This window comes from Garra rufa, chromosome 13 (genome assembly GCF_049309525.1).
Source record: "Garra rufa chromosome 13, GarRuf1.0, whole genome shotgun sequence".
NCBI lineage: Eukaryota > Metazoa > Chordata > Actinopteri > Cypriniformes > Cyprinidae > Garra > Garra rufa.
The window spans coordinates 45,013,249-45,037,935 of record NC_133373.1 but is presented as its reverse complement, the minus strand read 5'-3'; the positions used below and the strand labels follow the sequence as shown (position 1 = coordinate 45,037,935).

Here is a 24,687-nt window from a genome sequence, read left to right as displayed (position 1 = left end):
AAAAATCAATAATTTTGACCCATACAATGTATTTTTGGCTATTGCTACAAATATACCCCAGCGACTAAAGACTGGTTTTGTGGTCCAGGGTCACATATATTTTATTAAATTTAGCCCCTTTGCTGTTCAGAAAAAAAAATATATATATATATGTTGCCTCTTGAATCCTTTTATTGTACTGCCAATTTTAACATATACTATCATTATATACTACATACGAATGCTATTATTTTTACTATATTTATATGAAAAAATCATATATTGAACACTTCAATTAGAACAACTGGAGAATAAAAAAATATATAAAATAATATAATTCAATATAAAAAATCAGGACCTAAAAATAGGCTTTATTTCCTTTATGCAAAATATAATTTCATACATATTCTTTTGATTTTGGAGGTAAAAGATGACATGTTTTCACGCGAATGACTGAGCCCAGATTCTTGTTTAACCGCATGCTTTAATTTATGTGATCTATTAAATTCTCTGTGTGCTTTAGAAAGCGCTTTTCTGATGAGCAGACATTAAGTGATGCTGATTAAGTAGCTTTTCCAGAGGCTCAGTGTGTGTGTGTGTGTGTGTGTGTGTGTGTGTGTGTGTGTGTGTGTGTGTGTGTGTGTGTGTGTTTAATGGCCAGAACACCTCAGAGTTCATTAATTTGCTCTAATGGAGCCACTTTCTGCTTCGCTCAGGCTCAGATGACATTTGAAGTCTGATGCTTCACAGCGCTCAGTTTTCTCAAAAGCTTTTTGGTTATACTGGACATCATCACAATTTACAGTGAGTGAAAATAGTGAGCCATAACAATAACAAGAGCTTCACTATTATTTCTGGTGTTTGCCAAATCAATAATCACTATTTTCACCTGCTGGAGGATAAAATGTTTTCTTCAAAATATTAAAATGTAGTTTTTCTAGATGCATCTTCACTCTGAGAGTATTAGCTCTGGTTTAGAAAGCTGTTGTGTTTACTATACAGAATAATCAGCGTCTCTTTATGGTTTAATATCCGCTCATGAGATGACAAATTGATCCACTGGGATTCATTTGGAGCTGTTACTCACACATGAATGGAGCTGCAGGATCGCGTTACGCTGCGGTCTGAACTTTGTCCATTTCATTCACTGCGTGTGACTGTCAGTGTCTCTCTGGAGTGGATCCATTTCTGTCCGAGGTCAGAACGCTAGGAGCAATTAGAAGAGAGACACTTACTAACTAAAAGATTTCTGCTCACCAAAGCTACATTTATTTGATCAAAAATAGGGTAAATTATGAAATATTTTTACTATTTGAAATAACTGTTTTCTCTCTGAATCTATGTTAAACTGTAATTTATTCCTGTGATCAAAGCTGAATTTTCAGCATCATTACTCCAGTCTTCAGTCTCATGTAATCCTTCTGAACTCCAGTCCACTAGGTGGAGCTTTGCACAGCTCAAAAACAAAACAAAGAACCATAAGATCTTGTTTGTGTGCAATATTAGCTTAAAAAAGTGTGCATGAGTGTGAGATGCATCAGAAACTGGGCAACATCCCAGTGCATGTAACATACATAAGATAGTGTATAACATAATTAAATCACAATACACTTATTTAAGAGGAACTTTAGATAATAGGTCTTATTTTGTAAAAAAAAAAAAAAAATGCATGCAAGTGAGTTATATATAAAGTTAGTGCTGGGCAATGATTAAACAAATTATAACTATAATTTATATATAATGTTTTTTTGTTTTTTTTCTTGTTTTAAGCATAAACTTCTAATTTGTTAGGGCCAAAAAGGCCAAACATCTAAATCACTTTTTTAGGCACCCCCTAAAATTTTATTTAAGTGTAACAAATCTAATTAATTGAAATTAGGAATAAACGGTTTATTAAACAGCCATTACAAATCAGGGCCCTTTGAAAGTTTTATTTTTCTCAAATTTTGTGTTTTTCATTTTCCTTTTTTTTCCCTAGATTCGTTTTTAATGGTCACATTAAATTCTGGCAATCAAAAATCATATGTAAATAATTTAAAATAATTTAAATAAACTACAATTTTGGGGCCCTATAAAAAAATTTCCACAAAAATTATTATTTTACTTTTTTTTCTGGAATCTTTTTGCATTTTTCTTTAGATTTTTTTAATTAAATTTCAGTAATCAACTAATGTCTAACTAATTAAAATCAGATACAATGTAACATTGTTGAAGTTATTATTCAAAAAATTATAAATAAAATGAGGGGGAAAAAACAACAGTTAACATTTTTGAACTTTTTTTTAATTCTGTGTTTGTATTTTGTATTTTGTATTATATATATATATATATATATATATATATATATATATATATATATATATATATATATATATATATATATATATACACACACACATTACCAGTCAAATGTTTGGGTTTTAGTCAAATATTAATTATTTTAAAAAACAATATTTATTTTATTTTATTTTATTTTATTTTTAAATACAAATTGTGCCAAGGAACGATTCTCAGTTTGTTTTTAAGAAAAACATTTGGTTTGGGAAAAAAAATTCTTAACTTCAGTTTTTCTAAAAACAAACAAACTGCGAATCATTCCTTGGCACAATTTGTATTTGGAAAAAAAAAAAAAAAATACAAATATTGTATTGTTTTTTAAAATAATTAATATTGACTAAAAAGTAAAAAAAAAATGTATATATATATATATATATATATTTCTTCTGATTTCTGTTTTAATTAAGTCGTAATAATGAAAGAGCATGTCTAATAGTAGCGATTAAATCACACACTGTTGGCTGTATCTGTCGTCTCTCAGGGATCGAGTTGTGTTTGCCCACATGGCGTTTCTCCATGACTATGATTGCCAGTCTGATCATTGTGGGCGGCCAGCTGCTGATGCCGGGTCTGGCGGCGCTGTGTCGTGATTGGCAGATCCTGCAGATCGTCATCATCGCCCCGTTTGTGCTCATGCTGCCGTACGTCTGGTAAGACACTCAGTTAAGCATATAAACACAAAACACACTACAGTACAAATGCATGCCACATTAAACTATAGTGTGCAGATTGCACAACTGTAATGCATGGAAACAAAAGCTACTAAGTTGACTAAGTATTGAATTTTAGCAGGTTGGTGGTGTATTAAATCTTTTTTGTTTTCTGGCTGTGAAATAATTATTATTTCTGGACGGAAAGACCATGTTTCCTTGATATACTTAAGTGTTTTCTGTAACTGCTTGCATAAAAATCTGTTTTGCACTGGTTTATTAGTCTAGTCTATAATCTATTTCACATTTAACCATCCCAAACAACACACAAAAACAAATTTCTCTTTCTGTCTACACAAAAATTATTTTCTTTCTAAGTATTTGTTTTTTGCTTTTCAGTACAAACATCTAAACATTCTCAAATCAAGATATTTACTGGGAAAAAATTGCTTAAGATATTTTTAAAAAATTTAAATGTGAAATGACTTTTCCGAAAAATGTATCAATATTAAGTGAGTTTACGCTTAATGCAGTAAGAAATACTGAATTCAAAGGGAAAACAAGATTAGATTTTTAGCCCATTAATCAATATTTAAGAATAAAAAAAAATATGTTTAATGAATTGAAATCAGGAAACTTTAACAAGTTTATTAAAAGTTTAACAACAATTTTTAAAAATTTAGGGCCTTTTTAAATATGTTTTATTTTATTTTCCAAATTCCAGGTTTTTAATGGCTAATTCAATTTTAGTAATCAAAAAGCATGTCTGATTATTAGAAATCATGAAACTTATACTTATACTTATTTTTTTCCTAAATTCTCTCTTTTTTTTTTTCATTTAACTAATTCTGTTTTAATGGGGATAAAAACATGTTTATTAAATCAGATGTTAATTGATTAATTAATTTTTATATTATTTTATTATTTTTTTGTAAATCATGAAACTTTAACAAGTTTATTAAAAGTTTAACAACAATTTGTAAAAATTTTAGGGCCCTTTGAAATATGTTTTATTTTCCCAAATTAAATTTTAGTAATCAAAAAGCATGTCTGATTATTAGAAATCATAAAACTTATACTTATTTTTTTCCTAAATTCTCTGTTTTTTTGTTTTTTTTTCATTTTACCAATTCTGTTTTAATGGGGATAAAAATATATTTATTAAATCAGATGTTAATTTAATTATTTAATATTTATATAATTTTATTATTTTTTTTGTAAATCAAGAAACTTTAACAAGTTTATTAAAAGTTTAACAACAATTTGTAAAAAAATTTTAGGGCCCTTTGAAATATGTTTTATTTTCCCAAATTAAATTTTAGTAATCAAAAAGCATGTCTGATTATTAGAAATCATGAAACTTATACTTATACTTATTTTTTCCTAAATTCTCTTTTTTTTTTCATTTTACCAATTCTGTTTTAATGGGGATAAAAACATGTTTATTAAATCAGATGTTAATTTAATTATTTAATTTATTATTATTTTATTATTTTTTTGTAAATCATGAAACTTTAACAAGTTTATTAAAAGTTTAACAACAATTTGTAAAAATTTTAGGGCCCTTTGAAATATGTTTTATTTTCCCAAATTAAATTTTAGTAATCAAAAAGCATGTCTGATTATTAGAAATCATAAAACTTATACTCATACTTATTTTTTTCCCTAAATTCTCTGTTTTTTTTTTTTTTTTTTTGCATTTGACCAATTCTGTTTTAATGGGGATAAAAACATGTTTATTAAATCAGATGTTAATTGATTAATTAATTTTTATATTATTTTATTATTTTTTTTGTAAATCATGAAACTTTAAGAAGTTTATTAAAAGTTTAACAACAATTTCTAAAAATTTTAGGGCCCTTTGAAATATTTTATTTTCCCAAATTAAATTTTAGTAATCAAAAAGCATGTCTGATTATTTGAAATCATGAAACCTATACAATTAATTTTAATTTTTTTCCTAAATTCAGTTTTTTTTAGGGCTGTCAAAAATAACGTGTTTACGGCTTTAAATATTTTGTTGTTGTTAATTACGTACATTTTTTTAACGCATTTCACGCAAGTGCAGTGTGACAAATTATTTGTCAAGAAAGTGGTTGGGGAGCTAGAGGCGTGATGGAGCAAGGTGAGCCTTTGGACAGATTCAAATATAAAAAGAATGATGATGATTCTTTTAACAAGTACAAACATGGGCGACAGCTCCTCTGCAACTGCTTAGGCCCGGTTCTACTGGGGTAGACGGTGCTATATACCCTCAAACGAAAGCAAAGCTATTGAAGATCTGGCAAACAATCCAGCGTGTATTTGCAGCGTTGAGAAGTGTTGATTTCGAACAATTAGAAACAGATTGTCAGAATTCAGAAAGCGCCATATCGGTTTTTATTGCCATTTTGCGCGCTCGTGAATCATCTCATGACTAAGTGCAGACGCGATGTAAATAAAAGATTCATTGTGTAAAAAATGACAGTGAATTTAACGGTAAAAAACTGTGAAAATGCTACGGTAAAAACCTGTCAAATGGTTAACGGTAAGTTCCCCATCTATATACGGTGAAAAACTGTGTTGGACATTGCATTTAATTTTACAGTAGCATACCGTTTTTGGAAGTGAAGAAGAACGTAAAATTTACAGTGAATAACCGTAAATTGACATTCCCAGAATTGTATTTAATTTTTTTATTTGATGTTTTTTTGCTGAAATAACTTTTTCTTCTCATTTTTTTCTTGGCAGTTTTGTACATTAGGGTTGTATGTTACATCTAATGTTGTTAAATTAATGTTTTTTGCATTATTTCAGTTTTATGCGTGTTACCATGATGGTGTTTAGTGTTTGTGTGAATGACACTGTGCACCTTCTATATAGACGTTTTTCCTGAACACGGAAGTAAGTCCGACTCTTAACTGAAAGAATGCTTTGCATTTCCAGTCTGCATTGTTTCTAGTCAAAATAGGGTATATTCCGAGCTAATAAACTAATGTTAAACCTATTAAAATGTTTTTAAAAAGCACAAGGCTCCATAGCGCCATCACTTGGCAATGTCGCAATGGGCGTCATTTGTCAGTGCCTCACTTTAATGAGTGTGTAGATGACACGAAGCAGCGGACGTTAGCTACATTAAAAACAGATGGACGCTATTTGAATGGGTTCCTATGGAAACCGGAACAGAAAAGCATTCAATCTGATGTTAGAATTCGTAATGGCGGCACTCATCGTTTACTCAGGAAAAAGGTCTATACGTTATTATTTAAAACCTCCGTGTGATGGGCTTTGGTTCATCATGTGATGTTGTCATCACCACCTGCTTTTGGTGGTTATCAGTGCATTACAAAGGTACAAAACAGATTTCAGTACTTCAAAAAGAGTTCATGTTTTTAGTATGAAATTACGGTATTTACCTGTAAATTTAAGTGAAAACCTTAAAATGTAAAACATTGCTACCGTATTTTTACGGTAAAATTCTGGCAACCACAGCTGCCAGTTTTTTACCGTAAATTTTACGGATTTTTTTTTTTTTACAGTGTAGTTTAGAAAGCTTTATTGATTGTAAGGAACTTTGTGAGATCTCTATAAACTAAGATTTGTGACACTTTTAGTGATAATAAAAGGAGCGCGCTTTGCACTTTCCATGCCATAATCCATTCAGAATTTGCATGAAACTTTCGTTTTTCTTATGTTTTGGGAATTAAATCTGCATAGTTATGCTGGGTTCATTCTTGAAAGAGCGGTGACTGACACAGTGATATCAAAGCAATTGCGGGAGAAAAAAAATTCCCCCTTAGTTCAATTTTGTATGCAATGGCAAAGTGTATAGATTTAGTTTAGTTTTTTATTTAGTTAATTTAGTAAAAAGGTTTGGAGCATTTTTTTTCCGTTAAATATACGTTTTTTTTGTTGTTTTTTTTTACGAACACCGCCCAGCAAAAGACTGATCATAGTCTGTTTGATCAGTTTGCCTTCTCAAATCATCACGACTTGCCTAAAATAAAATCTATAGATATAAAACAGTTCAAGTACAGTTTAAACGTTAAAGATAAATGTGCGCCTAATAGTTTGTGCGGAGTGGAAGATAAAGCCGTTTTTCAGGTCATCGAGGCACCATGCAATCACTTGCACTTTTTCAGTGGAAGCAATTTAAAATTATCCGTCATTTTTGCTCACAAAGGAAAGAGTAATACATCAAAAAACGTTAGTGTTTTTATAAAATAAAGAAAACTAAAATGATGCGCTTTCTGTCACCTCCTTCTTGAACAGGAGTGCTTAACAAAAATAAAGCGAAACGCATGCCTAACAGACACGATAAACATATCTATAGAAAGCTTTAAATTATTACTTAACGAAATAAAACAAATCGAAAACAAAAACTTGTTCATTATGTAATCCGTAAAGATAAATTTCTCTCTCAAGGTGCCTCCAAAAAGGAGATTGCATTTTGCAAGTCAGGATGTTCGCGATATTGACTCAAAATACACTTTATTAATAAATAATTGAGATATGTCCTTACTCTGTCCCAGACACATTCATTTTTTATTTTTGCCGGTGCTTTGTGGCAAGTTTCAGCCTACTGCGTGCGATTGAACGCGGATCTCTTCCAGCTGCGCCATCCGAGCCGGTCCCGAAAGTAAAAGCGAAAGTCTTGTGTTGTTTCCACCAGCGCGGCATTTGTTTTTCTTCACCATAATTGATGGATGTCTAAAATATAAAAAATAAGGAGTAGCCTAAAACAGGCCGGATGCCAGCCCTGACATAATATGAAAAACTGAAAATTGTATCTGTGTCCTGTTATTTATTTTTTGGTATGCATTTCAGAAAAAAAAAAATGGTTAGGATTCAGGTGTAGTTGCAAATAGTGATTAATCCTGATTAATCTGATTAAAAATTTTAATCATTTGACAACCCTAGTTTTTTTGTTTTCATTTTACCAATTCTGTTTTAATGAGAGAAAAAAGCATGTTTATTGAATCAGATGTTAATTTAATTTATTATTATATTGTTTTATTATTTTTTTATAATATGTAAGTGTTAATAAATAAAATAAATAAAAAAGCATGTATAATCAATAGGGCTGGGAAACGATTAATCGCGATTAATCGCATCCAAAATAAAAGTTTATGATTGCATACTGTATGTGTGTGTACTGTGTGTATATATAATGTATGTATAAATACACACACAAACATGTATATTAAAGAAAACTGAAAATAAAAATTAAATTAAAATAAATAAAATATTTATAATTCTATATATAATCTAAATTAAATACAAATATAACTATCCACACATATAAGTATTTTTTAAAGGCTTTACATGTATGTGTGTGTATTTATATATACATAATAAATATACACAGTAAACACACATTTAGTATGTTAACATAAACTTTTATTTTGGATGCGATTAATCGCGATTAATCGTGTCCCAGCCCTAATAATCAATTGAACATTAAACTTTAGCAATTTAATTTAATGCACTTTTACAATAACACCCTATGAAATACTATGTTTTAGACCTTATTTGTTTTCTGAAAACTTAAGTTATTTTTTTTCTCAAGTATATGTGTCTTGAGTTACGAGTTTTTGGATATTTATCCAGAATAGTCAGCTTTATGTCTAAGTTTAACCGTGCCACTGTGGTGGTTCTGTCATCAGGATGTTTCCGGAGTCTCTGCGCTGGTTGTTGGTCACTCAACATTACCAAAGAGCCAAGCGTCAGATGTACCGCATCGCACAGAGCAACAGCGTCGACACGTCCACCGACCCCAGCGGCATCCTCTCAGGTGAGCAGAGCTGCTGCTGCTGTGAATGTGCTTTACCTTCAGCATGAGGAAGATGATGATGATGATGATGATGATGGTGGTGGTTTTTCAGAGCTGGAGACTGAACTGCAGCAGAAGCCGAAGACGTCCTGCGTGACGCAGCTGACCGGCACCAGAAACCTGTGGAAGAACACTGTGGTCCTGTGTGTCAACTCGTGAGTGCTGCTTTACAATCTCCTTAATTGCTCTATAAGAGTTTATATTAGATTTCACTATTACAGTACTTCTTCTATCAGTATGTTTTGGTAAGTAGAACAGTTTAGATGCCATTGACCCTCAAACATGATCATGCTCATGCAAAGAACCCCTATCCAAAAATGTAAAAGGTGTCTTTATACTGTAAAAAAAAAGTATCTAAAATATTATTTGGAAAATATTTAGTTTCTGTTAAGTTACATTATTGTATTTTTTTTCCTTCTCATAGTACAGTACTATTAGATGTATTATTTATTTGCTTATTTATTTTAAGCTCATTTTGATTCATTTAATTATTTTAAATCGTTTTTATATATTTATTTTAATACTTTTTTTTATTATTTTAAATATTAAAATTAAAACAGATTAATAAATAAATACATAATGTATTTGTATTTATTTAATTATTTTAAATCTAATTGATGCATTTATTTTACTGTAATTTATATTATTTATTATTGTAAATATTAAAATAAAAACTGATTAAAATAGATTAAAATATCAATACATGGAAGTGCATTAAAATAAATATGAAATAAAAAAATATTTTTTCTATATTTATTTTAAATGTATTTTTTATTTTAAGAAAATTGTTTGTATTTATTTATTATTTTAAATATTAAAATAAAAATGGATTAAAATAAATAAATACTTAAAATGTATTTATATTTATTTATTTTTAATCTAATTGATACATTTATTTTACTGTAATTTATATTTATTTGAATTAAATTGTTTGTGTTTATTATTTTAAATATTAAAATAAAAACAGATTAAAATAAATTATAAATAGATTAAAATAAAAAAACTTTTTTTTTTTTAATTTTAAAAATATTATTAATCCATGAAAGTATATTAAAATAAATATGTACATAAAATTAGATTAAAATAAAGTAAAATAAATAAATATCATTTATATTAAAATAAATACATAAATACAAATGAGGTTAAAATAAATAAATGCAATTTACTTATTTTAAGATAATTTTGCTTTATTAAATTATTTTAAATCTAATTCATATATTTATTTTACTGCAATTTATATTTAGTTATTTTAATATACTTTCTTGTATTAATATTTTAATCTATTTATTTTAATCTGTTTTTTAATATTTAAAATAATAAAAACAATTTAATTCAAATAAATATAAATACAGTAAAATAAATGTATTTAAATGATATTAAAATAATAAATACATAATTTTTTTATCTAATTGATATATTTATTTTACTATAATTTATATTTATTTGAATCAAATTGTATGTATTTATGCTTTTAAATGATATTAAAATAAACACAGATCAAAATAAATACATAAAAATAGATTGAAATAAAATGTGATTAAAATAAAAATTGATGAAAATAAATTACGTACATAAAAAGTTAAATAAATGAATAGAAACTACATTAAGATAAATACATAAATAAAAATTAGGTTAAAATAAATATAAAAATGTGATCAAAATAAATAAACGCATTAAATTAGATTGAAATAAACACAAATATTAGATTAAAAAAGATGCATGAATTAAGATTACAAATAAATACATAAAAAATCAAATGAATATAAATTACATTAAAATAACTACATTTTTAATATTATTAGATTAAAATAAATAAAAGTAGATTGAAATGGAGATTGAAATAAATATACAAAATTATTTAAAAATAAAAAAATGAGTAAAAACTTTTAAATTTTTAAATCATTTTTATTTTTATAAATCTGTTAAACACTTTTTTTAGAATCGTATTTCTTATTATTTATTATTACACTTTTGCATTTTTTTTTTTTTTTTTTTTTTACTTCTCTAAACTTTTCCACAGACCCCACAGCACTCCTTTGCGAATCCCAGTTTGTAAATGGCTAATCTGGATGATTTCACTCGTAGTTTTGCACTAATAAATCTACTTTCTTAAGGTGGCGTGAATGATTGTGCATTTGTTTTGTTCTCAACACTGATCTGTGGGTCCTTCCTGTTCTCAGGTTGACGGGTTACGGCATCCATCACTGCTTTGCACGCAGCGTTCTGGAGGGCAGCGCGTCTCACCTGCATTATTACGCATTAGCGGCGATCGCCCTGGCGTCCTGCATGGTGCTGTTCCCGGTGGTGGCCGGTTTCGGGAGGAGAGGAGGACTGCTCACATTCATGATCATCACGGCTCTGGCGTCGCTGCTGCAGCTGGGTTTACTCAACCGTACGTACAGCACATGAACACCTCTATCCACCTCTGAACCTGTAATAATAATGCCTGTTTTTCTCTTCTAATACAGTGATCGGGAAGTACAGTATATGGCACGATGCAGGTAATACAAAAATTATGCATTACATATTTAATTGTTGAGAAAGCAAAGAATAAACAATAAAATGCATTTCAATAATCACATACTTAATATAATACCTTTTACCTTTTAATTAAAAAAAAACATTACTGATATGCTTCTTAAAATTTTGGGATCAGTAATGTTTTTAATGTTTTTTAAAGATTTCTTTTATGCTCATCAAAGTTCCATTTCTTTGATCAAAACTACAGAAAAAGTTGTAATATTCCGAAATATTATTGCAATTCGAAATAACAGTTATTTTGATATACTTTAAAGTATAATTTATTTCTGTGATGCAAAGCTGAAGTTTCAGCATACTTACTCTAGTCTTCAGCATCACATGATCCTTCAGAAATCATTCTAATATTCTGATTTATTACTTTTATTATCAATGTTGAAAACAGTTGTGCTGCTTGATAGTTTAATGTTTAAAATAAAAATAGATTAAAATAAATAAATAAAATTTGATAAAATAAACATTTAAAAATCAGATTAAAAATTAAATAAGCAAATACAAAAATTATAGTTTAAAATAAAGAAATACATAAACATTAGATTAAAATGAAAAAAAAAAAAGATTCAAATAAATACAAAAAATGATCTTAAAAATAATAAAGTACATAATTATTAGTAATTATTGATTACAATTAATCAATAACATTTGATTAAACTAATAATGATTAAATATTTCAATCAAATTTTTAGTAATTTAATCTAGTTTTTATTTTTACATTTTAACAATTTTTTATTTTCATTTACTGTAAAATATAATTTATTTCTGATGCAAAGCTGTATTTTCTTTAAAAAAAGTCTTTATTTTTATTATTTTATTTATTTGTTGTCATTTTAGTTAATATATTAGATTTTTTATTTCCTTTTTCACATTAATTTTAGTAAACATTTGAGTGATTGTGTCTTTATTATTAAAAAAAAAAAAAGCCTATTAACCTTTATTTGTTCAATTCATTATTTTTAAACATTTTAGTACTTCAAATTAAGTTTTCTATTTTAAATATTTTTTTTAACTGTTTCCAACACTGATAATAAATCAGCATATTGGAATGATTTTTGAAGGATCATGTGACACTGAAGACTGCAGTAATGATGCTGAAAATTCAGCTTTGATCACAGAAATAAATTATATTTTAAAGTATATTAAAATAGAAAACCACTATTTTAAATTGCATTAACATTTAAAATTTTACAGTTTTTTTCTGCAGCTTTGATGAGCAGAAAAGTCTCCTTTAAAAAGCGTTAAAATTATACTGATTGCAAACTTTTGAGCGGCAGTGTATGTATGTGAATATGTGGTCTATGTTGTGGTAGTTCTGCGGGACACGCTGAACCAGCGCTTCTCGTACGCGTTCTCCATCATCGGGATGTTCTCGTCTCATGCTGTCAGCACACTCAGCATCTTCTACTGTGCTGAGATCACGCCGACGGTCATCAGGTCAGCATCTCTGTCTGTCTATGTGTCTGTCTGTCTGTCAGCGTCTCGAGGGAGAAGCATCAAAAACAATCCGAGTCTGGTCTGAAGATTCCAGAACACTTTACACTAGGCTTCCATTAGTCAACACTTGTTAATGCATTCACTACCAATAACAATGCATTATTAGACTATTTATTAGTTAATAAAAATGCAACTGTTTATTTTTTGTTTATTTAAGGTGTATTAAATAATACTAACAGGTACAACTTTTGATTTTACTAATGCATTAGTGTTACTTTAGAATTAATTAACATTTTGAATTACATAAAAATAGATTAAAACAAATACGTGCAAACAATTAGATTAAAATAAATTAATATGTAAAAGTTAAAACAAATATATAAATTACATTAAAATACATACAAATTGTATTTAAAAAAGACATCAATTAAAAATGCATAAAATTGCATTAAAATAACTACTGAATTTTAATATTAGATTAAAATAAATACACAATTTTTTAAATAAATAAAAAATGAATATACCTTTGATTACATTTTTATTTTATTATTTTAATATAATTGTGGATTTATTTATTTATAGATTAAAATAAATTCATACATTCATAAAGGTTGAACAAATAAATATAAATTACATTAAAATAAATACATAAAAATAAATTTAAAAAATACAATTTCATTAAAAAAAGAAAATAAACGGTTAAAATGCATAAATATAAATTACATTACAATAACAAATAAAAACAGTTAATAAAAAAATACAATTTCATTAAAAAAAGAAAAAAATTACGATTACAAACTGTTAAAATGCATAAATATAAATCAGATTAAAATAACTACTGAATTTAAATATTAGATTAAAATTAATAAGACTAAAATAAATACATAAAATTAGATTGAAATCAATAAAAATAGAGTAGATTGAAAAATACATATAAAATTATTGAAATAAAAAAATACATTTTATTTTATTTTAATATAATTATGGATTTATTTATTTGAACATTTTATCTATTTATTTATTTTATTCTTTTAACACCTATTTTAATTCTGTAAACTTTGTTACAGTATTTATTAGTAAACAAAAATACATGTAAATTTGTGCTTTTGTCTATTTTAAAAAATATCTATATTCATAATTTTTATTTGTTCAATTTATAGTTTCGTTATTTTAAATTATTTTAGTACTTCAAATTAAAAAAGAAAAAAAAATGTTTTTATAGTTCTTTTACTTCAATTTTAATTGAGCTTTTGTCATTTGTACTTTTAAGTCTGTAATTTTAGTTGTTATGGTTTTTGTTAATATTTTTAAATTAGATTTTTTAAAATTGTTCTCACTTTAGTTTTGGTCTATTATTTTAAAAAATTCTATATTATTATTTTTTAATTAGTTTTAGTTACTTTAGTACTTTAAGTTTAACTTAATCAAAAATTAATTTATTGTAGCAACTAGTATAACATTTTTAAACAATATTTTGTTACTTCAGCATTTTTTTCAAGTATGGTTTTACTTGACTATAATGACCATTGTTAGTAAATGCATTGCTAGTCTATGTTAACTAATGTACACAAATGGAACGTCATTGTAAAGTGATCATTAGGATTCATTTCTGTCTTTAAAAAACTTACATGCTTGACTTTCCAAACACTAATAATTAAAGTAGTACAAACCTGATCATTACCTGTTGGTGTTGAAATGCATGTTTTGACGGCTGTCTCTGGTTTTGTTCGTGACAGGGGTGGCGGTGTGGGTCTGGTCCTGGCGAGCGCAGGTTTCGGCATGCTAACGGCGCCGCTGATGGAGCTCCACAATCAGAAGGGTTTCTTCCTGCATCACGTGATCCTCACCTGCTGCACTCTGCTCTGCATCATTTGCATACCGTTGCTCCCGGAGACGGCCCGCCAACCGCTGCCCGAGACTATCGCCGAGGGGGAGGGGCTTCTGCGGCGGCCCATCCTCCCCGGAGAGCAGCACCACCTACTGGCCAGAACCGAGGTCAGGGAGTATTCGCGCGTTCAGGACACGCCCCTTCACCAGGTCGCCATCCCCGGCAACGGCTCGGTGCCCAGCAACAGCACAGCCAATGGCGTGAGGACTTCATGACGGCTTTCGCTGAGAACGGCCGAACGAAGAGCGATCGTCCAGAACGAGTTTCACGCATTTGTTTTTAAACTGAAACGCGACCGATGTGTCGTGATAAAGTGTCAAACGCCTCATTAACCAGCATCGCTGAAGAGTACTAGCATTGTAGGAACTGGAAATTTTAATTTGCGTTCAGCGAAAGGAGCTCTATTTTTCGAACGGCCAGCACCGAACAACAACCTCACGGAGGAGTTTCACTGATTTGAATGTGTTTTTTTAATGTTTGGTAAATGTTTGGTATTTATTAAGGACAGAATGACGTTGACGGTAAGAACCGGCGGATTTCTTTTACGTGCGGAAGCTTGTTTCCACCACAGGATAAAGAAAGTAAAGGTATTCGCGACTTTTTATCTTACAAATAGGATTTTTTCCCCCCCCTCACAATTCTATGAAAAAGAAAATTGCATCATATGAACTCTGAGAAAATTCAGAATCTTAAGAAATCAACTGAGACTCACAAGATTTAAAGTCACAATTCTGAGGAAGAAAGTCAGAATCATAAGGTGTAAACTCTCAATTTGAGAAAAAGTCAGAATCGCAAGAAATCTTCAACAGAGAGTCGTAATATTTAAAGTCACAATTCTGAGAACAAAGTCAGAATGGCAACATTAACTCACAACTGATTAAAAAAAGTCAGAATTGCAAGATTTAGAGTTGCATTTCTAAGAAAAGTCAAAATTACAAGATGTAAACTCGCAATTCTAAGAAAAAAAAAGTCAGAATGGCAAGATTTAAACTCAATTTGAGAAAAAAGTCTGAATCAGAATCACAAGATTTAGTCACTATTCTGGAAAAACGTAAAATTGCAAAATATAAACTTGCAACTGAGAAAAAAAAGTCTGAATTACACGATTTAAACTCAATTTGAAAAAAAAAGGTCAGAATCACAAGATATCAAAAACAGAGTTGTAAGACTTAAAGTCACAACTCTCAGAAAAAAGGTCAGAATCACAAGAAGTAAACTCGCAACTGATTAAAAAAAGGCAGAATCGCAAGATTTAAAGTTGCATTTCTGAGAAAAGTCAAAATTACAAGATATAACCTCACAATTCTGAAAAAAAGTGAGAATTGCAAGATATAAACTTGCAACTGAGAAAAAACTTAGAATGGCAAGATTTGAAGTCGGAAAATTTGAGAAAAAAAGTCAGAAATAGCAGGCAACATATCAACTCTGAATTCAACTGAGAATAGCAAGATTTAAAGTCACAATTCTGAGATAAAAAGTCAAAATCATAAGGTGTAAACTCAATTTGAGAAAAAGTCATAATCGCAAGAAATCTTCAACAGAGAGTCGTAATATTTAAAGTCTGAGAACAAAGTCAGAATGGCAACATTAACTCACAACTGATTAAAAAAAGTCAGAATTGCAAGTTATAAACTCAGAATCGCAAGATTTAGAGTTGCATTTCTAAGAAAAGTCAAAATTACAAGATGTAAACTCGCAATTCTAAGAAAAAAAAGTCAGAATGGCAAGATTTAAACTCAATTTGAGAAAAAAATCTGAATCAGAATCACAAGATTTAGTCACTATTCTGGAAAAAGTTAAAATTGCAAAATATAAACTTGCAACTGAGGAAAAAAAAGTCTGAATTACAAGAAATCAAAAACAGAGTTGTAAGACTTAAAGTCACAACTCTCAGAAAAAAGGTCAGAATCACAAGAAGTAAACTCGCAACTGATTAAAAAAAGGCAGAACTGCAAGATATCAACTCAGATTAAAGTTGCATTTCTGAGAAATGCCAAAATTACACGATGTAACCACAATTCTGAAAAAAGTCAGAATTGCAAGATATAAACTTGTAAATGAGAAACATGTCAGAATTGCAAAATATAAACTCAGAATCACAAGATTTAAAGTCACAATTCTGAGGAAGAAATGTATAAGGTATAAACTTAATTTGAGAAAAAAAATTCGTAGATTCGTAAAAAGTCGTAAATCTGAGAAAAAAAGTCAGAAATAGCAGGCAACATATCAACTCTGAGAAAATTCAGAATCTTAAGAAATCAACTGAGAATAGCAAGATTTAAAGTCGCAATTCTGAGATAAAAAGTCAGAATCATAAGGTGTAAACTTAATTTGAGAAAAAGTCAGAATCGCAAGAAATCTACAACAGAGAGTCGTAATATTTAAAGTCACAATTCTGAGAACAAAGTCAGAATTGCAACATTAACTCACAACTGATTAAAAAAAGTCAGAATTGCAAGTTATAAACTCAGAATCGCAAGATTTAGAGTTGCATTTCTAAGAAAAGTCAAAATTACAAGATGTAAATCTTAAGGTATTAACTCTTAGTTTGAGGGGAAAAAAAAGTCAGAATCGCATGAAATCAAAAAACGGAGAGTCGTAAGATTTAAAGTCACAATTCTGCAAATAAAAGTCAGAATTGCAAGATATAAACTCAGAACTGATAATAAAAAAGCCACAATTGCAAGATTTAAAGTTGCATTTCTGTGAAAAATCAAAATGACAAGATTTAAACTTGGAATTCTGAGGAAAAAAAAAAAAGAATTGCAAGATTTAAACTTGGAATTTTGAGAAACAAAATTAAAACTCAATTCTGAATGGGAAAAATGGCAGAATTATAATATATTGAAAATATTCAGAATCACAAGATTTAAACTTGGAATTCTGAGGGGGAAAAAAGTCAGAATTGCAAGATTTAGTCACAATTCTGAAAAACGTCCGAATCACAATACAAACTTGCAACTGCGAAAAAAAGTCAAAATCAAAAGATTTAAAGTTGTAACTCTGAAAAAAGTCAAAATCACAAGATATAAAATCATAATTCTAAGAAAAATAAAGTCAGAATCATTTAAAATTGTAAATCTAAGTCAGAAATGCAAGACATAAATGCACAATTCTGAATTAAAAAAAAAAGAAGAAGTAAGCATTGCGGGATAAAAAGTCACAATTTTTTTAACACAATTGTGAGATTTAACGATTCTGAGAAAAAGTCGCAGTTACTTTTTTTTTTTTTAAATCCTGTGGTGGAAACAAGCTTCCATATTCATGACTCACAAGCGTACAAAATATGTGGACAAATTGTTTAGTAAACACTAATTCTTGTCATTGGTAGGAATGTTTGTTAAACGTGACAGAAATGCATTTTGCTCATGTTTGGTGAATGAAATCCGCCGTTTGAAGTCCTCACTATGTTCAGGTTTTTATAGTCTGTCTGTTTTGCACTAAAACTAGAAAAGCAATCACGAGTCGGCCAGATGAATCTGAACCCAATGTGTGTGAAACCACCACTGGACAGATGACGGCTGTTAGAAAAAAAAAGAAAAGGAAAAAAAAAAAAAAGATAGAAACAACAGCACAACTTAATGGTCTGCTCTTAACCCTTGTGCGTCAATTTAAAAAAAGTCCTAAGAAGTAAAAAAATGGTCATAGAAATATTATATACTAATATGACACAGATATTGTCCAAAAATGTATTCATTTTTTAGGATTTTATCCCTTGAAATGCCAGTTTGTTTACATAATTTTTTTTTTTTTATTACGCTAAGGAGAATTTTTTGGGGATTAATTTTAAAAAGTCCTTAGAAGTCAACAAACGGTCATAGAAATATTACATACTAATATGACTCAGATATTGCCCAAAATTAATTAATTTTTTAGTATTTTAACCCTTTAAATGCCAGTTTGTTTACATAATTGTTTTTTTTATTAAAAAATAATTATTTTCCATATACTAAAATGCTAAGCAGAATTTTTTGGGGATAAATTTTAAAAAGTCCTTAGAAGCCAACAAATATACTAACATGACAGATATTGTCCAAAAATTAATTCATTTTTTAGGATTTTAACCTGTTAAATGCCATTTTGTTTACATAATTGATTTTTTTAAATAAAAATCAATTATTTTCCATATACTAAAATGCTTAGGAGAATTTTTGGGGATTAATTAAAAAAAAGTCCTTAGAAGTCAACAAACGGTCACAGAAATATTATATATTAATATGACACAGATATTGTCCAAAAATATATATATAATTTTTTTTGGGGGGGGGATTTTAACCCTTTAAATGTCAGTTTGTTTACATAATTGATTTTTTTTTTTTAATTAAAAAATAATTATTTTCCATATACTAAAATGCTAAGGAGAATTTTTTTTTGGGGATTAATTAAAAAAAAGTCCTTGGAAGTCAACAAACGGTCATACAAATATTATATACTAATATGACACAGATATTGCCCAAAAATGTATTCATTTTTTTAGGATTTTAACCCTTTAAATGTCAGTTTGTTTACATAATTGTTTTTCTTTTTTATTAAAAAATAATTTTGGGGGGATTTTTACAGACTTGGATATGACAATGATTAGCAATCATTGCATTATTTTTGTGCTGTGTCAGATTAATTATAATTACATAATTCAATTTAAATTGAATTAGGCAGAAGTTAAAAACAGAAATTCAGGTGGGAAATGGTAAGACGTTTTAAAATAGTAGAAATTAAAGCCTGCCAACAGAATGAAAGCCTATTAATATTTAATAAACAATGCATGATTTTATTCACTGGGATTGAACATTGCCATTTTGATGGGTTTCAATTGGGACATTGCAACTATTTTTGTACCGTGTGTAAAATGGATTTATGAAAGGAAAAGAGAAATAAAATATAGATTTTCACAGCCAAAATGATCAAAAAAGTCCCAAGGACGTACAAGGGTTAACATGCAAACATTCACAAACTCAATAACCACAGATACGGGGCCAAACCTGTTTGGAAATTGTCCTGGGACACATTTCACATCAAAATCAAAAGAAATGCATTGAAGATGAAAAGAAAATCAAGCCTTTTTTAAGTTGGCCTTCTGTTATATTTCTAATCCATTTAAACTAACATGCTAATCATGCTAGAATCATGCTAACATGCTAGTAAGAGGCTAATCATGTTAGAATCGTGCTACCAACATGCTAATCATGCTAACGGCATGTTAGTAACATGTTAATTGTGATAAAATCATGCTAGTAACATGATAATCGTGCTAGAAACAAGCTAGCAAAAAAGCTAGTAACTTGCTAATTGTGATAAAATCATATTGGCAACATGCTAATAACTTGCAAATGACGTTAACAATATGTTAGTAACATACAGCATGCTAGAAACATGCTAATCATGCTAGAAATGTGCTAACACGTTTGTAACTTGCAAATCATGCTGACAATATGCTAGTAACATGCAAGATGCCACTAACATGCTAATCATGCTAGAAATGTGTTAACACGTTTGTAACTTGTTAATCATTCTAGTGACATGCTAAAATGCTAGTAACTTACTAATCATGGTAGCAACATGCTACATGCTAATCATTCTAGAAACATACTAACATGGTAGTAACATGCTAGAAATGTGCTAACAACACGTTTGTAACTTATTAATAATGCTAGCAACATTCTAGTGACATGCTAATCATGCTAGTAACTTACTAATCATGCTAACAACATGTTAGTAACTTGCTAATCATGCTAATGACATGCTAATCATGCTAACAACATGTTAATCACGCTGTAAACATGCTAGTAACATGCTAAACATGCTAGAAACCTGCTAACATGCTAGTAACATGTTAATCATGCTGTAAACATGCTAGTAACATGCTAATCATGCTAGAAACCTGCTAACAACATGCTAGTAACACGTTAATCATGCTAGAAACATACTAACAACATGCTAGTAACTTACTAATCATGGCAGCAACATGTTAGTAACATGCTAATCATTCTAGAAACATACTAACATGTTAGTAACATGCTAATCATTCTAGAAACATACTAACATGTTAGTAACATGCTAATCATTCTAGAAACATACTAACATGTTAGTAACATGCTAGAAATGTGCTAACAACACGTTTGTAACTTGTTAATCATGCTAGCAACATTCTAGTGACATGCTAATCATGCTAGTAACTTACTAATCATGCTAACAACATGCTAGTAACATGCTAATCATGCTAGAAACCTGCTAACAACATGCTAGTAACATGCTAATCATGCTAGAAACCTGCTAACAAAATGCTAGTAACATGTTAATCATGCTGTAAACATGCTAGCAACTTGCTATCTATCAAACTTTAAGCTTTTATAACTACTTTAAACGTCAAACCACTTCAGACTGAAAACCCTCAAACTTAAAACTTCTGGTCTTGACAAACGTTTTTATCTAGTTTAGACTTAATATGCTAATATGAAGTTAAAAAAAAAAACCATTGTATAAAAGTAATGAGAATTGAATGACAATCATTAGAATAAGAATAATTGGAATAAAAGTACAAAAGAATAATATGCAAATGCATTACAATAATGAGATGCAGCAGGAGCAGAGGAAATGAAAAATAATGTCCGAATGCAAAAACATTCTGAACAAGGTTTCATTTGACTGATTTCTTTTGAGTTCTGGTGTGAAATGTGAGCCGGACATTGATTTGTTTGATAAATGTGAACTGGAGCTGACGTGGAGCACGACCACCAGAAGGGCTGCTGATTGTTTTCATGTATATTTAGCAATTATTATTATGATTATTAATGTGTAGAGTAGCAGTGGAGTAACTTGAACATCACAAAACTCCTGTTTGTCCTCAAACTACTAAGTAAGAAACCAAATTAAGAACAAAAAACAGTCTCTAAGCATATACCAGGACTTGAAACACCTGAAGGTTTTAAACAGTGATTGCAGGTATTGTGTGTTTTATGTGTGTTTATACAGGATTCTGGGATATATCTCTGAATCTGAGTTACAGGAGTAATAGTGAACCATCAGAAACAAGCACAGGATCAATGTTCACCTTTTCTGTAATCACTAAAGCACTCCGTAATACTTCAAATACTGGTTAAAGCACAAGTTAAGAGCACATCCCAGCAAAATAAACAAATCCAGGTCATATTTCACCCCAAAAATAACAAAAACGAGTATATTTTTCTTAAAGAAAAACCTATTTTTAGGACCAAAAATAATATTTTAATGTGAAAAATTATATATTTAAATTGTTAAGCACCTTTGTAGGTATGCATCACACAAAAAGCTTAATTATGAATAACAAATGTAATAAAATGGTAAATAAAAAGCAATGCAGTTAATTATTTAAAAAATAAAAAATAATTTTGGCATGAAACATGACCTGGAGATGCATTCATGAGATTCACTCAAACACAGAGACTGAACCGTTGTAAAGCATCAGTGTATTTTTCTGTATTTGACTCACGTGTCATTTTGATGATTAGGATGAAAAGAGAATTTCATACATGTTAATAGTCCATTTGAAGACATTGCACTTGTAAATAAAACTGTTTTTTAATACAGTACATTTGGTGGTTCTTATTTTATTAATAGGGTTTTATGGAAACTGCGGCTTTCTCTCACAATTTTGACTTTTTTTTCTTAGAATTCTTGCAATTTTGCTACAGAATAAAATTTAAAAAAGTAACTTAAAAAAATAATTTTATTTTAAAAATTATGTTTTTTCTTGCAATTGTTACCTTTATCTAATCAACTTTTTTCTATTTTATTTCCTATTAATTGTAACTTTCTATCATAGAATGCATGCTTTTCTGACCAAAATGTGTTTATTGTTAACTACAATTTTTTTTAAATTTAAGAATTAACAAAATAGCAATACTAGATGAAAAACTTAAAACTTTAACAAATTAGAAAATAACAAGGTTTAAGTAAATACAATAAAATTACTAAAAGATTAAAATAAAAGTACTGCAATTTCTGTTGTTATTAACTACAACAAAATATTTAATAAGGCAAAAAAATATATAAATACTAGATTAAAAAATAAATAAGTTTCCTTGGCAGACAACTGAAATAATTAGATTTAAACAAAAGTATTAAATTAACTAAAAAAAAGAAATAAATTAAAAGCACAAAACAAAATGACCAAAATTTGTGGTTATTGTTAAAAAACTAATTTTATTTTACAATTCTGTTTTTTCTTGCCATTGTTACCTTTATCTAATCAACTTTTTTCTATTTTATTTCCTATTAATTGTAACTTTCGATCATAGAATACATGCTTTTCTGACCAAAATGTGTTTATTTTTAACTAATTTTTTTTTTATTTGTTTAAGAATTAACAAAATAGCAATACTAGATGAAAAACTTAAAACTTTAACAAATTAGAAAATAACAAGGTTTAAGTAAATACAATAAAATTACTAAAAGATTAAAATAAAAGTACCGCAATTTCTGTTCTTATTAACTACAACAAAATATTTAATAAGGCTAAAAAAATATATAAATACTAGATTTAAAAATAAATAAGTTTCCTTGGCAGACAACTGAAATAATTAGATTTAAACTAAAGTATTACATTAACTAAAAAAAAAAGAAATAAATTAAAAGCACAAAACAAAATGACCAAAATTTGTGGTTATTGTTAAAAAACTAATTTTATTTTACAATTCTGTTTTTTCTTGCCATTGTTACCTTTATCTAATCAACTTTTTTCTATTTTATTTCCTATTAATTGTAACTTTCTATCATAGAATACATGCTTTTCTGACCAAAATGTGTTTATTGTTAACTACAAATTTTTTTAATTTAAGAATTAACAAAATAGCAATACTAGATGAAAAACTTAAAACTTTAACAAATTAGAAAATAACAAGGTTTAAGTAAATACAATAAAATTACTAAAAGATTAAAATAAAAGTACCGCAATTTCTGTTATTAACTACAACAAAATATTTAATAAGGCTAAAAAAAAATATAAATACTAGATTTAAAAATAAATAAGTTTCCTTGGCAGACAACTGAAATAATTAGATTTAAACTAAAGTATTAAATTAACTAAAAAAATAAATTAAAAGCAAAAAAACAAAATGACCAAAATTTGTGGTTATTGTTAAAAAACTAATTTTATTTTACAAATTTTTTTCTTGCAATTGCAACCTATTTCTAATAAACTTTTTTTCTAGTTTATTTCCTATTAATGGTGACTTTTTATCTTAGAATTCATGCTTTTCTGGCTTTTTTTTTCTCAGAATGAAAAAAAAGCATAAAACAAAATAACCAAAATGTGTTATTGTTAACTACAAAAAAAGTATTAAACTAAAAAAGAAATAAATTAAAGCACAGTACAAAGTGACAAAAATTTGTGTTATTGTAAAAAACAAACAAACAAAAAAAAACCTGAATTGTATTTTACAACTGTTTTTTTTCTTGCAATGGCAACCTATATCTAATAAACTTTTTCTATTTTATTTCCTATAAATTGCGACTTTTTATCTCATAATTCATGCTTTTCTGACTTTTTTCTCAGAATTGTGAGATAAAAATATATTTACCTTTTTTATTTTATATCCTACTGTAGAAATAAGCTTCCACAGGGTTCCCACACCTTCTGATCAAGTCTTTTTACTAAAAAAACTTTAAAAAATTTGAAAATAACAAGGTTTAAGTAAATAAAATGACTAAAATAGTAAAATAAAATTACTACAATTTCTGTTATTAACTACAACAAAAATGTAATGAGGCTAAAACTAAATATAAATATTTGAAAATGTAAAAAAAGAATTAGATAAGTTTCCTTGGCAAACAACTGACATAAATAAATTTAGGCTAAAGTATTAAAATAACTAAAAGTAAATTAAAGCATAAAACAAAATGACCAAAATTTATTGTTACTGTTAATAAAGTGAATTTTATTTTACAATTCTGTTTTTTTCTTGCAATTGCAACCAATATCTAACAAACTTTTGCGACTTTTTATCTCATAATTCATGCTTTTCTGACTTTTTTCTCAGAATTGTGAGATAAAAATATATTTACCTTTTTTTTTTATA

At 28.2% G+C, this 24,687-nt stretch overlaps 2 protein-coding genes across 2 annotated transcripts in view; one reads left to right on the top strand and one right to left on the bottom strand.

Moving 5' to 3' along the window:
* The window catches only part of LOC141348572 (rhophilin-1-like), an 8,694-nt gene extending 7,925 nt beyond the window's left edge, over positions 1-769 (bottom strand). The window contains exon 1 of the mRNA XM_073852850.1: positions 763-769. Within this exon, the coding sequence (XP_073708951.1) occupies positions 763-769 (7 nt within the window). The remainder of the gene's footprint in view (positions 1-762) is intronic.
* A 151-nt stretch (positions 770-920) lies between these two features.
* Positions 921-14,850, top strand: LOC141348571 (solute carrier family 22 member 23-like). The gene is made up of 8 exons (XM_073852849.1): positions 921-939; positions 2,798-2,966; positions 8,612-8,739; positions 8,831-8,933; positions 10,959-11,170; positions 11,247-11,279; positions 12,624-12,747; positions 14,484-14,850. The coding sequence occupies exons 1-8, from the start codon at positions 921-923 to the stop codon at positions 14,848-14,850; spliced, it is 1,155 nt and encodes a 384-aa protein (XP_073708950.1).
* Positions 14,851-24,687: the final 9,837 nt, after the last annotated feature.

Bases quoted from the DNA above. Each gene is read 5' to 3' on its own strand.
- LOC141348571 (XM_073852849.1), top strand. The intron at 2,967-8,611 runs GTAAGACACTCA...TTCTGTCATCAG, and splicing joins CTCATGCTGCCGTACGTCTG to GATGTTTCCGGAGTCTCTGC. The intron at 11,171-11,246 runs GTACGTACAGCA...CTTCTAATACAG, and splicing joins GCAGCTGGGTTTACTCAACC to TGATCGGGAAGTACAGTATA.